Here is a 16,606-nt window from a genome sequence, read left to right on the forward strand (position 1 = left end):
AATATTGCTTCAGAGCAGGACTGTTCATCTAAATCTGAGCATTTGTTTGTGGAAGCAGACATCTTGTGCAACTTAACTATTAATGCATGTTCTGTTGGAGGAGCAAACCTATTTAAACCAAGAAACACCTTCATTTTCATTCTGCCACGTTACCATGGTTACTGCTGCACATGCATGTAACAAAGTCTAATATTTTCTCTTTGAGAATAAAATATCGCCACTCTTATTGTGGAGTTGTCTCTATATGGCGGCAGGCTGTGAATTTTCAAGATAAAACTCCTCTGAACTATCATGCATCCTTCAGCAGGAACAATATAAAATTTATTGGAGTGCAGGCTATCTATAAAAGTCTTTGCTTCCTCTGCTTCCCGCTGATTGAATGAAGAGGCTTTGATCTGCTCTGCAGCACAATACACAAGAGACCTTCAGCATTCATTCATAACTTCAGTTTGCTCTCACAGCCCAGGCCCACAATCAAACTGGGACCTTCCTGTGTTGTAGATGGAAACGGCTCATTCAAAACAAGGAGACAAACAACTCTGATGATGGATCATCCAAACAGCAGAGCTGAAATCTGATTTTAAATATCTACTGTTAAAAAACTTTTACAGAATAAAACTTTATTTTACTTTCCCGCATCTCGCTGTAATTTGGTTTGGTCAAACTTTAAGAGTGTGATGAGACTAATCCAGTTGGGTTGTGCGTAAAAGCCGGACGCGCTAGGACCACGCGGAGCAGAGCGCAGGCGGAACGGGCGCACTTGGGTTAGTGGAGCCTAAACTGAGTGAGATTGGAGCGTGACAGGAGCAAGCAGGCAAAACCCGCTAGTTTTTAATTTAATTTCATATTTTTCGGAATTACGTGAAAGAAGATCAAGATCACTCGGATTCCTGCTAAATTATTTTTTCTTCTTTAATTTCAGTTTAGGGAGGGCGCGTGCGTGCGTGGAGCTCCAGGATCGGGAAAATCAAGGCGAGGGAAACTTTTAGAAACAGCGGAAAAGTGAAAAAAAATCACTGGAAATCCTCTGCTGTTGAACTGCTTATGGATATTTTTGTGACTCGCTGGTCGTGAATCAGGACTGACTTTCAGGGACAAACAACGGTCATTTGGGCACTCCCAGGAATCCAGGAAAAATATAAACCTCTTCAATTTGTTCAAACTACCATACACTTTTTTAAAGAGGCAGATCCCAGTGATTAATTTGCTGGTTTAATCTCTGATGGACTCCCACCCTCTGGATTTATTCCCTTTTTGGACCAAAGAAAGTTGTGCGCTCGCGCTGCCGTGACATAACGGGACAGATGGAAAATCAGCGGCACTGAATATTTCAGGGTCGAGAAGATGAAGGGTGTTCTTTGTTGATCGGAGGAGTTTCCACCATCAACGTTCATTAAAAGCATTTGTTTGTTTCTTTGCCCTCCATGGTGGAGATATGGGATGACTGGAGGCGGAGGTGCAGCTGAGGTGAGAACCAGGCGGAGGACAATGTTTGCCTTTGGCATCCCTTGGCTGCCGGGGCGTCTGGTACTGATGCTGCTCCTGCTGTCCGCCTCCGAAACAAGACTGTCCCAGGCTTGTCCCGGGCTGCTCGCCGCCACCAGCGGCTGCAGCTGCTCGGAGGAGCGCTCCAAGGCGCACGGCGTCCAGCCCATGGGGAAGAGGGTCAGCTGCAGCAAGGAGGAGCTGGTGGAACTTCCGGATGGCAGCTTGTTCCCCAACAGAACAGTGACCCTGTGAGTTTAACATCTTGGTGTTCTTTAGCTTATGATCATGTTTTAATTCTCAGTAATTAAGAGTTACTATATGACCCAGTCAGGTCCACTCCACCTTGACCCACTTTAACAGCAGCAGTGAGAAAACTTGTCAGGTCAAAGGTTTACAATGTGATCTTCTCCCTTTTTTCCCTAAAGCATCTGTAAACCTCTGTGATCACTCTGTGAATCCGCACACATGATCCAGCTGACTCGGCTTTGCAAAACTAGAATCAACACAAACACTTTCTGGGTTTTTCATATCAGACTCCTCGTCTAACTGGTGGCCTTGTGGGCCCCCACTTCAAACGTTTCTATCTGTATCCTCCTGAGGACGTGAAAACCATCTGAAAGCAGGACAGCAGTTTGATATTTTTAATTATTGAGGGATTTTTATTTTTCGTGTGGTCTGTTTGGAGCTGACTTGAAAGCGCCTCGTCGTGGGCCAAAACACACAGTCATTCATGACAGATCGCTGATCTATTAGTGACACATTTTTTGAGGTGGTGTTTTGTGCCAGAGCAGAACTTTCTTCACAGCTGCTCAGGATTTCTTAGGATGTTGCTCATTCCCACAGCAAGTTTCTGCACTGTAGCTCATTGGGAAATGTGTTGTATGGGCACAGGGGGAGAAAAATATAAAGTTTGAGAGTCCAGCTGGAAGCAGCACATGAGGTAAAGTCGGGGGATTTATGCCCCAGGAGAGCATAAGCCAGCCAGCCGTCCATTTATAGGCCTCCTGATAAACATCTGGGGAACATATTGCTGAAAACCGGAGGACCGAGTGGCTTTTGTGGCAGAGGTTGAGGTGGTTGAGGATAATCTTCTTTTCCCGCTCCTACTAATTTTGGTCAAGATGTTTTGGTGCAGCTGCTTGGCGTCCCGTGACACGTTTACGAGGCGCAAACACTTCAGCTCGCCATTCTCTGCTACCTTCCCAGAGAAATGTGCAGCCTGGAAAGTTTGTTTTCCTGATGATCCAGAGAGTTCTCCATACACCCGTGTTCCCATCGTTGCTCGTGACATTAGCTCCAGATGTGGAATGTGGGAAGTTGTGTTGATGTGTGTGTTATTCCTGACATTCTTCAGTCTGCTCGGAGAGGGCAGACAGTATCCCAGGTGCAGTAGGGGAGCGTTCCCGTGCCTGGCTTGGACAGCCCTCTCTCCCGAGGCTGCATCTCCATCCTGCTGAGCAGGAGAAGGCTGGAGGACACCGGGTGCTGGGCTTCCGGGGGCTGGCTGCTTCGTGTAACGCACCACAGCTGGCCCCTGTGAACATTCCAGCTGAGGCCCCTCAGCATCATGGGAAATCCCAATGGGGATGTGTTTATTAAAACCATTACTTGGCTGTTTGTTGTTCCTGCCATCCATGAAGGAGCAACCTCCAAAACCATCATGGTTTTACTAACGAAGTCCTGAGCTAAAATACTCCCTTATCGTTTATCTTCCCCATCCTCAGCTCTCCTCCAGGAGACCCAGTCATCCAGATTTTCTCTCATATTCTTTACCTCCAGCCCCCCCTCCCCATCATGAGTTCATCCACACGCAGTAACTCTCAACCTAAATATTTAGTCGACTTGGTAGGAAACTGCCATGTCCAAACCTCTTCCAGATGTGAGCCAGCACAGGCTTGTGTTTAGGCCTAATTATGCACAGTTGCAAGGGAGCTGGATCGCCGCGTTAGGAAGAGGGGCGGAAGGGGAGATAGCAGAGTGGGAGTGAAACATTTTGGGGGTGAAAGTAGGGATAAATGACAGAGGTTGATAAGAGGTCAAAGTTAAGGAGAAAGTTCAGCATGAGGAGTTGAAGTAGTGGTGAAAAGCAAACCAAGGAGGAGGGGGAAAAGAAAGAAAGACTGGAGGAGAGAGAAAGGAGAAGCTTGGCAGACGGTTCAGAGGGATGTGCCCCTGGAGACTGAAAACTCCCCAGCCTCTGACTAACAGATCTTCAACACTGGGGTGAAAGGCGAGAGAAGGAGGCAAGGCGCCTCTTGCAGCAACATAGTTTCACTTCCAAAGTGGCGCTCCGCGTCTTTATTATGATTAGTCTTCTGAAGATTTGAAGCAGCAGAGTCTGGATATCAATACTTTTCCCAGAGATTCAGGCTCAGAGAACAATTCCTGCTCCAGTAGCAGCTGTGTCTGTTTGAACGTTTTAATGGAGAACAGAGAGCGTACAGTGGCACTTTCTGTGTGAGTGTGCTCATGCTTCATAGCTTGTGGTTTTTACCAAAGTCAAAACCCAACTCCTCCCCTTTGCATAGCCTGCTGTCATCGTTGTCAGTGACTGATGGTGTTGGCTTGGTGGCTGCCGACCTTAATGAGTGGGCACACATGCTCTGGGTGGGGGCGTCAGTGTGCCCTGCCTTGGCTTGATGCCCCCTCACTCAAGACAGCTGCAGATGATTCCTGAGTCAATGACAATGTTTATGGACCCAATAATGTTTAGGATATTATCTTGGTGGCAAAGTGTTTATCTGTTTTTATCACATGGTCATCATTGTACCCACAGTACTAATAATTTTAAAGGGAACATATATTTTTTTAATTTGAAGCTAGGGTTAGGGTCTATGGTCAATACAAAATATGTTCATGATGCTCTTTGCATTAAATGCCTCTCGCATAAAGCAATTTCATCAGTTTATGTATTTGACATTTTCAGTACCTTCCAGAATGAACTGTTTCAGGGTTCTGGCACTTTAAGAAAACAAGCTAGAGCTGGCCACGCCCACCCCAACCCTCCGCTTAGGCTGCTATAAGCGGAGAAGTTCTGATATCTGTGAGGGGCTTAGAGTAGAGCCGCTGCTCCTCCAGCAACATAAGATAGGTGGTTTTACTTCTCTTTACCTGTTTGTGACATCACAAACAGGACATTTTAAAACGGCTCCTTTTAGGCTCATAATACCCCAACCTGACGGAAAACGGATGGATTTGTGTCACATTTCGATGTTTATAGAGGCAGTAGAGACCCACATGGAAGCACGTGCATTTAGCATAATGTGTCCTCTTAAATACTGATTTAGATGGTGCATTAGTGCATTTTCTTCGGCTTTTACAAAACCTTATTAAAATTCATCGTCTACATATTTTCAGAGCCCACGATTTTAACGTTATAGCCGACACATCCTACAGATTGAACCCCTCTCAAACTATTTTTTTCCTGCAACTGTCTTTGAAGGTTGAGTATGGAACACGAACACCACGCCGACATCTAGTGTGTGGAGATTATAGTCACAACAAGAGGACAAGGTTTCCAGCCGTCGGGATACCAGGTTATACTGTGAACATTTTTATTTGGGTCCATCTGTCGTAGGCTTCACCTAAACTCACTCTGGTTTTAGATCTTTTATGGTCCTTTTCTGAGAAGGATGATGACACAGTCCGCCATTTTCCACTGTATCAGCCTTGCTGTGCCGAACGGTGTTTGGTAATCCGCAATGGAGCCCTCTATTGGCTGGTAGATGTAAACATAAATCCAGTGTTATGCTCGTGAAAATAAATATTTGATATTTTTTATTAAAACATAGCTTTTAAAGGAAATATTGTACTTTCATTCTGCACACCTCTAAACGCCCCGTGGAAGTATTATTATTTTTAATATAACTTTTTATTTAATTGTTCCATATTCAACCTTTAACCTTCAGACTGAGGTTCAGATTGTTTGCCAGCAATCACCCTAAAGCAACAGTTCTGATGTTTTGAAGCTGGGTTTTATGGCGCGGTTTTGAACAATCAATGGCTGTGTCCAAAATCAGGGTCAGCATTCTGGTAACGACCCCACCCACCCTGTTGATTTAGGCCAGATTTGAATGAAACAGCTGTCTTCTTGCTTTGCCCGCTACAAAATAGTTGATGAATCATCAGATTGGAGAAGCCAACAACGACACACTAGACCCATCTTTGTGATTTTTGGAAAATATGGCCGCATTTTGAGTAGCCTTCAAATTTGGACATTCTTCCAAGTTCACTTTTATTATTCTTGTCACTCTGCTGTGATGTAACTGGTCTTAAAATGCTCCTCATTAATCAGCCACTGAATTTGGACCCAGCAAATGTCTAACTTGAACAAACTCACTTTTGAGAAGCAGATACAGGTGCTGGCCAGTAAATTAGAATATCATCAAAAGGTTGAAAATATTTCAGTAATTCCATTCAAAACGTGAAACTTGTACATTATATTCATGCAATGCACACAGACCAATGTATTTCCGATGTTTATTACATTTAATTTTGATATTTATAGGTGACAACCAATGAAAACATCAAATCTGGTATCTCAGAAAATTAGAATATTCTAAAGGCCAATGAAAAAATGTTTGTTTCTCTAATGTTGGCCAACTGAAAAGAATGAACATGAAAAGAATGTGCATGTATAGCACTCAATACTTAGTCGGGGCTCCTTTTGCCTCAATAACTGCAGTAATGCGGCGTGGCATGGACTCGATCAGTCTGTGGCACTGCTCAGGTGTTATGAGAGCCCAGGTTGCTCTGATAGTCGTCTTCAGCTCCTCTGCATTGTTGGGTCTAGCGTATTGCATCCTCCGCTTCACAATACCCCATAGATTTTCTATGGGGTTAAGGTCAGGCGAGTTTGCTGGCCAATCAAGGACAGGGATACCATGGTCCTTGAACCAGGTGCTGGTGGTTTTGGCACTGTGTGCAGGTGCCAAGTCCTGCTGAAAGGTGAAGTCTGCATCCCCATAAAGTTGGTCAGCAGCAGGAAGCATGAAGTGCTCTAAAACTTCCTGGTAGACGGCTGCATTGACCCTGGACCTCAGGAAACAGAGTGGGCCAACACCGGCAGATGACATGGCACCCCACACCATCACTGACGGTGGAAACTTTACACTGGACCTCATGCAACGTGGATTCTGTGCTTCTCCGCTCTTCCTCCAGACTCTGGGTCCTTGATTTCCAAAGGAAATGCAGAACTTGCTTTCATCAGAAAACATAACTTTGGACCACTCAGCATCAGTCCAGTCCTTTTTGTCCTTGGCCCAGGCGAGACGCTTCTTGCGCTGTTTCTTGTTCAAGAGTGGCTTGACACACGGAATGCGACACCTGAATCCCATGTCTTTCATGAGTCTCCTCGTGGTGGTTCTTGAAGCGCTGACTCCAGCTGCAGTCCACTCTTTGTGGATCTCCCCCACATTTTTGAATGGGTTTGTCGTCACAATTCTCTGCAGGGTGCGGTTATCCCTAGAGCTTGTACACTTTTTTCTACCACATTTTTTCCGTCCCTTCGCCTGTCTGTTAATGTGCTTGGACACAGAGCTCTGCGAACAGCCAGCTTCTTTAGCAATCACCTTTTGTGTCTTGCCCTCCTTGTGCAAGGTGTCAATGATTGTCTTTTGGACAGCTGTTAAGTCAGAAGTCTTCCCCATGATTGTGGTGCCTTCAAAACAAGACTGAGGGACCTTTTAAAGGCCTTTGCAGGTGTTTTGAGTAAATCAGCTGATTAGAGTGGCAGCAGGTGTCTTCTATATTCAGCCTTTTCAGAATATTCTAATTTTTTGAGATACCAAATTTGGAGTTTTCATTAGTTGTCACTTATGAATATCAAATTTAAATGTAATGAACATTGGAAATACATTGGTCTGTGTGCATTGCATGAATATAATGTACAAGTTTCACGTTTTGAATGGAATTACTGAAATATTTTCAACCTTTTGATGATATTCTAATTTACTGGCCAGCACCTGTATTTGTTCTAATTGGACCGATGAGCTAACAGGTAATCGTAGCAAGGCCAAGACCTAAATAAAAAAATGGTTACTCAAAACAACTGAAACTACAAAATGTCATTGCAGTTCATGCAAATGTAGATTTATGGACCTTAAATAAACATTCACCTTTGTTTTACTGTTATTCACATGTGTGGTTGCTTGCAGTGGTAGCAGCTAGCTTTAGCAGTTCCAGAGCAGCCAGGGCCACTTTCATCAGAAATATCAGATTATTTCTACTGATGAACATTTTAAAGATGATGAAATTATCATTTTTGAATGAATGGATGGTCTTTATTGTTCATATTAATGCTCCATCTTTCATTGAAATGGTAAAAATATGACAAGAACATTTTAAAGGAAACTACCGTCACAGATTCACAGCCGTGATTAATTCTCTAGTGTGACATCCATCACATGCATTGGCATGAATGCTTGTAAAAAGTTTGACATTTGAGACAACAGTAATCTATTAAAGTATAACTGTTTGCTCATTATTCTGGTTAAAAAATATTTTTTTCTGCAAACTGAGGTTGTTCAAAGCACCACTTTTAGCAGGTCAGAAATTAATTGTTGTTAATTTGGTTATTTACAGAATAAGCTGATGTATGAACATTTATCTCCGATCATTTACCGTGATATAGCACTTTTAGTTTTACAGTGCTTTGAGATGAATGAACAAATATATGATATAAAAAATAAATGGTGACATTTTTCCTCACAAAATTTGATTTGGAGCAGTTGGGGATAGAAATACTGAGGCTTGGTTTACGGGGGGAAAAAAGAGTTATACGTTGAACTAATACACCAGCAAGTACACAAGTTGAACCAGTATGCCACCGGGAGGGAGAAGACAGCTTTGTTTATGTCTCATCCCACATCTGTTTGACTTTTCTGAACATACTTGTAGTTCTGTTGGGTTGACCGTCATGCCTCCTTGTTTATTGCATCCCATGAGTCTTATGAACTCGTGTCCTTTCAGATCCCCTTGGTCTCAGCGGGATCATCGATTTTCTTCACTGTGACTCTGCCTTCCTTTAATGACCATTTCACATTCTGAGTCACATTGTTTCCTGTGTGGATGCGTATTAAAGAGGCAGCAGCTGTGGCAGTTTATGTTGGCTCTCTGGTTCTTATGTGTTGAGACGGGAGGATGTTGACAAAATGTCCCGGACCATCATCTTATCAGCGGGGAGAATTCCTATAGTGGGCAGAATGCTGGAGCGCGGCTATTCCTGGGTTTATTTATGTGTGGAAAGGTGTTGAGAGAAGGGGGGGCAGCCTCTCCTCTGCACATGTTAGACGGAGCTGTGGTCAGCCATAAATCAAAAAAGCAAACAAAGGCCTGACATTGGATACCGTGAGTCTTAGGCTGCAGCTGTGGCACCTGCCAGTGCCACACAGAGCTCTGGATGTTTTACTCTGGACGTACAGGTCAAGGTGTCGTGGTCAAAGCAAGACTCACCTACAGCGCTGTGGCTTCCTGACTATTCTGGATGAAGAATGCACGTTCCACTCATCGCTTTGTTTTGTTGGCTCTTTAGAAAGACTGCAATCTTTCAAAACTTGGCAAAAACAGCCAGATGTATTCACAGACCCCCCCCCCCCCCCCCCCACCCCCCCCCCACCTGAAGTGGGTTTTTGTTATTTTTGTTTTTCCTAAACTTGACTTTTTGCTGCCAATGCTAACTTCCCTCTCCCTGTGTCTGACCACAGCGGCCGAGTTCCTGCTCTGGGTCCACAACACATGGATACAGATGGAGATAATGGGTTTCTATACTGGGAACGTCTGTGGCCAGTGTGTGTGTGTGTGTGTGTGTGTGTGTGTGTGTGTGTCCATTTACTGGATATGATGATATGGGCTTATAAAGAAAATGAAAAATGTTAAAGAGAATGATTTAAAAAAAAAGTACAACATCTACTGTAAGTCTTTTTATCACAGGTACGGTATAGTCTCCTGGAAGACGCAATCAAAAAAAATAAAAGAAAAAAACACACAATTCAAAAGTTCAACCCTCCTCCATCAAAGCCACCCCCTCCCCCTTCCAAGCCACGCGGCAAAACACAGGAGAATGCCTGATACAATGCATACTGTTAAACACCCATAAAAACATTACATTATCTTACTGTTTCGATCTGTTATTGGCGCCTTCTGCCATCATTTCTGACATGAAACCAGCTGCAGTACGCTCCAGACGTCTGACGAACTCCTCATAGTCCGGTGCTGGTCAGGAGTTCTCTGGACTCTGTCTCTACTGAAGGTTTCAAGCCTGGACCACACTCTGTGTTTTCAGCCATCCTAGACAAATCTCTTGTTGTGAACAGAGTTGCGACAAACAACAGTGAACAAGAGGTGATTTGCACGTTTGTGGTCGTCCAGTGTTGCCCAGCGACCGCTTATTGATAACTCTCATGACAAAATTCAGCTTCCAACAGTTTTCAAGCAAAACAAAATGTAAACGTGTGATTTTTGCACAAAGGCGTTTGTGGAGAAGGGGGTGTGGGGGGGTGGGGGGAAAGAGGGCAGTTTGATGGAGAAAAAGAGTATGCATCAAACAAGACTGATAAGCTAAAGGCCAGTCCACATGCATAAAATGCGTAAAACATTCCGCTTGTATAACATTTTCATGCTTTTTTAACCTCTCCATCACTAACAGTTTTGCATAACAAATATAATTACACAAAATTATGAGATTATTTCTAAACACAAAGTCCACCGGAGGCAGCAACTGTGGTGCATTCAAGGGTCAAGGTATAATCTGTTATTGTGAAACATTTTGTGAAATCTTGGACTTTTCAGCTGTTACACAATGGAAATCTAGAGCTTCGACTAGCCATTAGCTCATCAATCCTGTAGGATGCAAATATTTTTTATATATACGTTACTAGTCAGCTTCTAACCCCCCCCCCCCCCCCCCCCCCCACACACACACACACACACACACACCAGTTTAACATCTCAACCAGCTTTAAAAAGCCCCAGTGAGCTCCAGCTGTGTGTGAAAGACAACCATCAGAGATATTAGATGATGATTGTTGACTGGTTGCATATTTTTCGTGTACCCCAGTGTCTGACTTCCTGGAGCTGCTCGTGCAGTAAAGCTCACTATTTCAGACTATTATAGATTCACCAGGAATTCTTTGTCTGGAGCTTGACAAGATGGATTTTTTCCTGATTGTGATCTCATAAATCTCACAACAATCCAGCTGCCTCACAAAGTTTTTGTTCTAGTTTTTTTTATTCTGGAAGCTGAGGAAAGGCAGCTGTTCGCTTTGGACCCAGCTAAGTTCTTAACTTTGCACTTCTGCAAAAGTTAGGAACTTTTAAAAGATCTATCATTACATTTTGTAAGGTTTTCAACAGAAAGCTAAAATTAAAGCCTCTATCTCTCTTTTTTTATATGCATTGAGATTATTGAACTGATAATCCAAGAAGATTGTCCTTTACAGATGCATTAATTCTTGGGTAATGGCTGTACTCATGGACACCAGCTCTTCATCCATAGATAGACAGATGTGAAGGGTGACCAATACATTCATACACAGTTCATGAAAAATGAAGCTACTGCTAGCGTCGTTACCTAACAGTGTTGATATACTGTGGAGTGTGTCTGTGAAGAGATCCAAAGATTCAGTTGCGTAACAAACAAAGCAATAACCATTTATTAAAATCTTTGCTGATGCAATAGACCACCAGATCTAATGTGAAAGTGTGTTTCTTCATCTTTAATCAATCTGTTCTCCGGAAAACATCCTGGTTTACCATGTTTGTGTAACAAGGCCTCGTGGTTTAATAATCTGTGGTGAATCCTGGTTTTGAAACGGTTTGACATGCAGTGAATTGGACTCGACTTATCAACACGTTGTCCAAATTTGCAAATAAATAAATCCAATCTGAGACAGAAAGATTTGTTGAAGCAGCCTAATTTCCCAGCCATCTTTGCTCAGAAGCAGAAAACAGAAGCTTGTTATGAGACAGAACAATGAGACAATGTCAGCCAGGCACACACCACATTCCTCTCCCTGTCTCAAACAGCTATTTCACCAAATTGCCTCATTAAAATTGTAAAAACACTTCAGACAGTGATTAAACTGACCATTGTGTTCCTGCTCAGCTCATATAAACGTTCCACTTTGGTGAGATTTTGACTCTAAATATTATAATAATTAATCACAGCTTTTGTTAATATTTGTGGCAGCTTCTTGTTTTTGTCTTTTTAAAGTTCGCTGGTTGTTCAGCTGTAATAAATCACATGTGAAGCACACTTTGTAGACAGTTACTGCTATTTGAACTTGATGAATTGTCTAAAAAGGCTCTTAGCAGGGTGTGTGTGTGTGTGTGTGTGTGTGTGTGTATGTGTGTGTGTGTGTGTGTGTGTGTGTGTGTGTGTGTGTGTGTGTGTGTGTGTGTGTGTGTGTGTGTGTGTGTGTGTGTGTGTGCTAGTCTGCTTTTTCTAGTGTGGAATGGGTGTGCACGGCCGCAGCTCTCAAAATAGTCATCGGTCCTCCCCTCCTCTCTAATTAGAGACATTTTGAAAACCAATATTTTAATTTTAGCCCAGTATTTTGGACCACTTGTGCATACACAACCACACACACACACACACACACACACACACACACACATGCATGTGCACACAAAGGACCAAACATACACTCGTCCCATAAAAATAAGACTGATAGGCCACACAGTTGTTCATCTAAATTTGTGCCCGCACACACACACACACACACACACACACACACACACACACACACACACACACACACACACACACACACACACACACACACACACACACACACACACACACACACACACACACACACACACACACACACACACACACACACACACACACACACACACACACACACACACCACAAAGCCCAACTCCCTGGCCCGGCCTGCTAACCGAAGCACAACGCAGCTCGCTCTGTAATGAGCGGTTGCACAGAGATGCAGGAGAACACTCCCCACGCTGAGCATCAGGACAGAAGATGGTGAAACCAAGTCATGCAAGATCATTCACTTGGAATAATCTTTAAAAAAATCTACGTTTTATCTTGATAAGAATCTTTTATGTTCTGTATCAGTTCCCTCCCTGCTGATGACTGAAGTACTCAGTCAGGATCTGCAGAACAATATTATAAAAAATATTTTGCATGCAATTACATGGATGCTCCTCTCCTTGAAAGGCAATAAATGGGGCCTGTAGCTTGGCAGCGTTCCCAGGTGGTTGCGACAAGCCCTCTGGTGGGTCAGGCACAATGGGCACATTTAAATCTTGACATGTGTTTACTGCTAAAGTGCCTGTTGCACTCCAGGGCATTTAGCCTCTGCTGTGCTCAGTGCCATGGGTCGGGGTGGAGGCAGCTCTGTCTTCCTACAACGAAAGGGTTAAGCCATTTGGATGGACCCGTACTAGCCAGCACAGTCTGGAGGCCTCTCATAAAGTACTTATTGTAACAAAGATGACACAAGCACCTTCCAGCCTGAGAGATCTTTCTGCTCATGCTCTTTCATCCATTTTCTGTCCACCCTCCTCCTTTCTTCTCTGCAAAAGTGTCCATTAGTGAGACTGAGAGACCCAGGTCGTGCAGGGTAAGCTTTCTGCAGCATGATGCAAACACCAACAGTTAAGCTCAGTTTTTCAGTTAATAAAACAGGAAAAGTGGATAGAGGACTTTGCTAATTGTAATAAAGTCATGCAGGTGGGAATACTCAAAATGTTACACAGTTAACATCTGAGGAATATTTAATTACAACTTTGGCACAAACAACATTGGTTAAATCTTTAGAGTGTATTCAGTTGTTTTTTTTTCTGCCAGCATACGTGCACACTCACTATTAAATGACAATTTGCCTCCCCCAAAATCCAGCCTTAGTTAAGCCAAACCTCAGTCATTAGAGACAAAATTAAACATTTCGTTCATAACATATTATCTTCTAGTGGAATTACACTTTTTTCATCTTTAAATGACACACAGAAGCTGCCCAGAACAAAAATACCAGTGAAATAAGAAGTAATAAATCAGGATACAGACAGCTTCAGGCCAGAAAACCACATTTTCATCCTACTTTGTTCACAAACTCAGTAATTTGACTGGTTTTAGATTTAGATTTAACCTACAGACAAGATTAAACCATAAAGATGAGAGACAGAAAACAAACAGATGTTTTACTCTGGGACAACAATTGTCATCCAACATCTTAACCGATCTTTTTTGCCTGTTTTACCTCATGATTCAAACATATTTTGACATCAGCATTATTCTAATATGATCATTTATTAACAAAACAATTTAATTAATTATTAGACCTCTGCAGCAACTCCCAGCACCATTACAGTGAGACTCTTTTAAAAGCCAAGTTCACTGAGAAACTGTTTTATACTTGTTATTTTAAAATATTATTGGCCACTCTGAGTTTGAAATGGAGGCTAAACCTGGAAACAGTCTTCTGCCCCTATTTCCTGCTTTAGCCAGTGACAGAAAACAAAAGGGGAAATGCTCAGATTTGAAAAGCTTGTGAATGTCATGTCATAAAGACAAATTAACATTCATGGACTCACCCATCTTAGGTCACAACGGGGAAAGCTGTTGTTGGTTTAGTGTCCAGGAGAGAGAAGAGAACGTCTTAGCTAGTAGAAGCTAACCTTTAGCATTAGCAACTCCGCTATGGCAGAACTCTTTCAGACCTGTGTTATAGTGGAGATAAAACATCAACGTTGCAAAGTAAAGGGAGTCAGAGGTAGTCATGTTGCTGTTATCAGAGGAAAGAAGTCTAAATATCAGGAAATAAGAGTCAAAATCCTGATGTGCTCTGCTCACCTCTGCTCTGGCTCATGTCTACTTCCTGAAACTTTTTTCTGAACTTTGCTCAGTTTGAACTTGAGGTGAACTTGTCAGGAGGGCCTTCTTCCTGACTTTAGAACAAAGACCTTTATCTCGTCCATGTTCAGTGAGTGACTGGTAACCATTCTAGAACTGATATTACATGTCAAGTCTTCATCTAAGATTGTGTTTAAGTCACTTTTAAACCCCTTGTTTCCTGTAGTTTTAGAGCACGAGGCTGCAACCGCTCCAATCCATGAGCTGCTCTTTACTCAGTCCACCAGGATAAAAGTTGTTTAGAATCACAACTTTTATAGGAACTTTAGAAAAAAGACAACTTACAATTTTTAAGAAATTTCTATGGACAACAATTAGCGCCACTGAAAATAAAAAGTTCTATTTTTTCAGATTTCTAGAAAGAAAGAAAGAAAGAAAGAAAGAAAGAAAGAAAGAAAGAAAGAAAACAATGTTTTCTATAGCGCCTCTCAGGATAAGTATCACAAGGCGCCTCACAAAAACAAAAAAAATTTAAGTATTAAAAAGGATTTCAATTTTTTTTTACAAATATGTTTAAAATGAGAAAAAATTAAAAAATGTGATTAAAAAATGTAAGGAAAGGGAGAGAGAAAATGAATAGGGAAGAGGGAAAATAGTGAATCCCGGGAAAGGTGGAATAAGAGCAGGATAAGGAGAGGATGGTGATGGTCATACAAAAACCAGCTTGAACAAGTGAGTCTTCAGCTGCTTTTTAAAGGAGACCACTGAGTCCACTGATCTCAGGCTCAGGGGGAGAGAGTTCCAGAGTCTGGGGGCCACAGCAGCAAATGATCTGTCACCTCTGGTCTTAAGCCTGGTGCTGCACAACCAGTAGGTTTTGATCACTGGACCTCAGGGACCTGCTGGGGGTGTAAGGACTAAGAAGATCACCAATGTAAGATGGTGCTTGTCCATGTAAGGCCCTATAGACCAGAACCAGGATCTTGAAATGAACCCTGACGTTGACTGGCAGCCAGTGAAGCTGGAGGAGAAGCGGGGTGATGTGGATGTGTTTGGAGGACTTGGTCAGAAGCCGAGCACAGGCATTCTGAACCACCTGTAGACGGTTCAGGGAGGTTCTGCTCAGACACGTGAAAAAAGAGTTACAGTAGTCTAAGCGTGAGGAGATGAAGGAGTGGATAACTGTCTCAAGTTCAGAGCGAGACAGAATGGGACTCAGCTTAGCAATGTTCCTGAGATGGAAGAAGGAAGAGCGAACAAGAGAACTGACATGAGAATCCAGGGTGAGAGCTGGGTCAAAGGTCACACCAAGATTCTAAGAAAAAGTCATGAATCTGAGATTAAAATCAGGAATCTGAACTTTTTCTTAGATTACAGTCAGAAATCCTTTTTTCTCTTCCATAAATATGGACCTGGACCATAAATTAACTGTTGAAGAAAAAAACACTTTTTTGTTTCTATTATTAGGGTTTTTAAAAAACACTTTTGCAAAAATAATATATTATTTACACCTAGGGTAATGATATTTGTGTGAAATAATGTAAAAAAATAAAGCTCTGAAACTATTAATATTATACAGATCTATTTATTGTCATTATGTAATGGAAATCTCGGTCTCTTCGCTCAGCCGAGCAGGAACTTCTGGTGGTCCCCCGGTCGAAATTTCGATCGAGGGGTTGTCGTGCTTTTTCTATTTTGGCTCCAACTCTGTGGAACGAATTGCCACTGAGCATTAGGCAGGCACCATCCCTTCAAGTCTTTAAGTCTCGTTTAAAGACTCATTTTTATCTGATTGCGTTTTAGCGCTAGGGTCATTTGAATTGCCCTAACATTATGGTTTAAACTATTCTTCTTTTTAACCCAGATGCTTGATTTTATTTTGTCCGACATTTGTTTTTTTTATCGATTAGTCTTATTCCGATATCTCTTATCTGTAATATATGTTTTATCCTGCTTTTATGCCCATGTACTGGGAATGTTTTTCTTTTAATGATGTTGTTCAGCACCTTGGGCTTCGGATAATGTTGTAGAAGGTGCTATACAAATAAAATTTGATTGATTGATTGATTGATTGATTGATTGATTGATTGATTGATTGATTGATTGAAATTCAATGCAATTATTTCTTGAAAAAACTACTGAAAAGCTGCTTAAACCTGTAAATTTTCACCTGATCTTTTTGTAAGTCCCATGGTGGCTCCAGAGCCACAGGTTGCAGACCCCAGGTGTACAACTACCACCCTGCAGCTCATTCCATCTAGATCATTATGTAAACAGGAATAAAGCCCATTGTCTAA

General features: G+C 42.3%; 1 protein-coding gene across 1 annotated transcript in view; it reads left to right on the top strand.

Annotated features, from left to right (window-relative positions):
• Window positions 1–643: 643 nt before the first annotated feature.
• adgra2 (adhesion G protein-coupled receptor A2) overlaps window positions 644–16,606 on the top strand; it is a 53,145-nt gene continuing 37,182 nt past the window's right edge. Inside the window, exon 1 of the mRNA XM_015972310.3 lies at window positions 644–1,736. Coding sequence (XP_015827796.3) covers window positions 1,441–1,736 — 296 coding nt within the window. The 5' untranslated portion in view covers window positions 644–1,440. The remainder of the gene's footprint in view (window positions 1,737–16,606) is intronic.

This window comes from Nothobranchius furzeri, chromosome 17 (genome assembly GCF_043380555.1).
Source record: "Nothobranchius furzeri strain GRZ-AD chromosome 17, NfurGRZ-RIMD1, whole genome shotgun sequence".
NCBI lineage: Eukaryota > Metazoa > Chordata > Actinopteri > Cyprinodontiformes > Nothobranchiidae > Nothobranchius > Nothobranchius furzeri.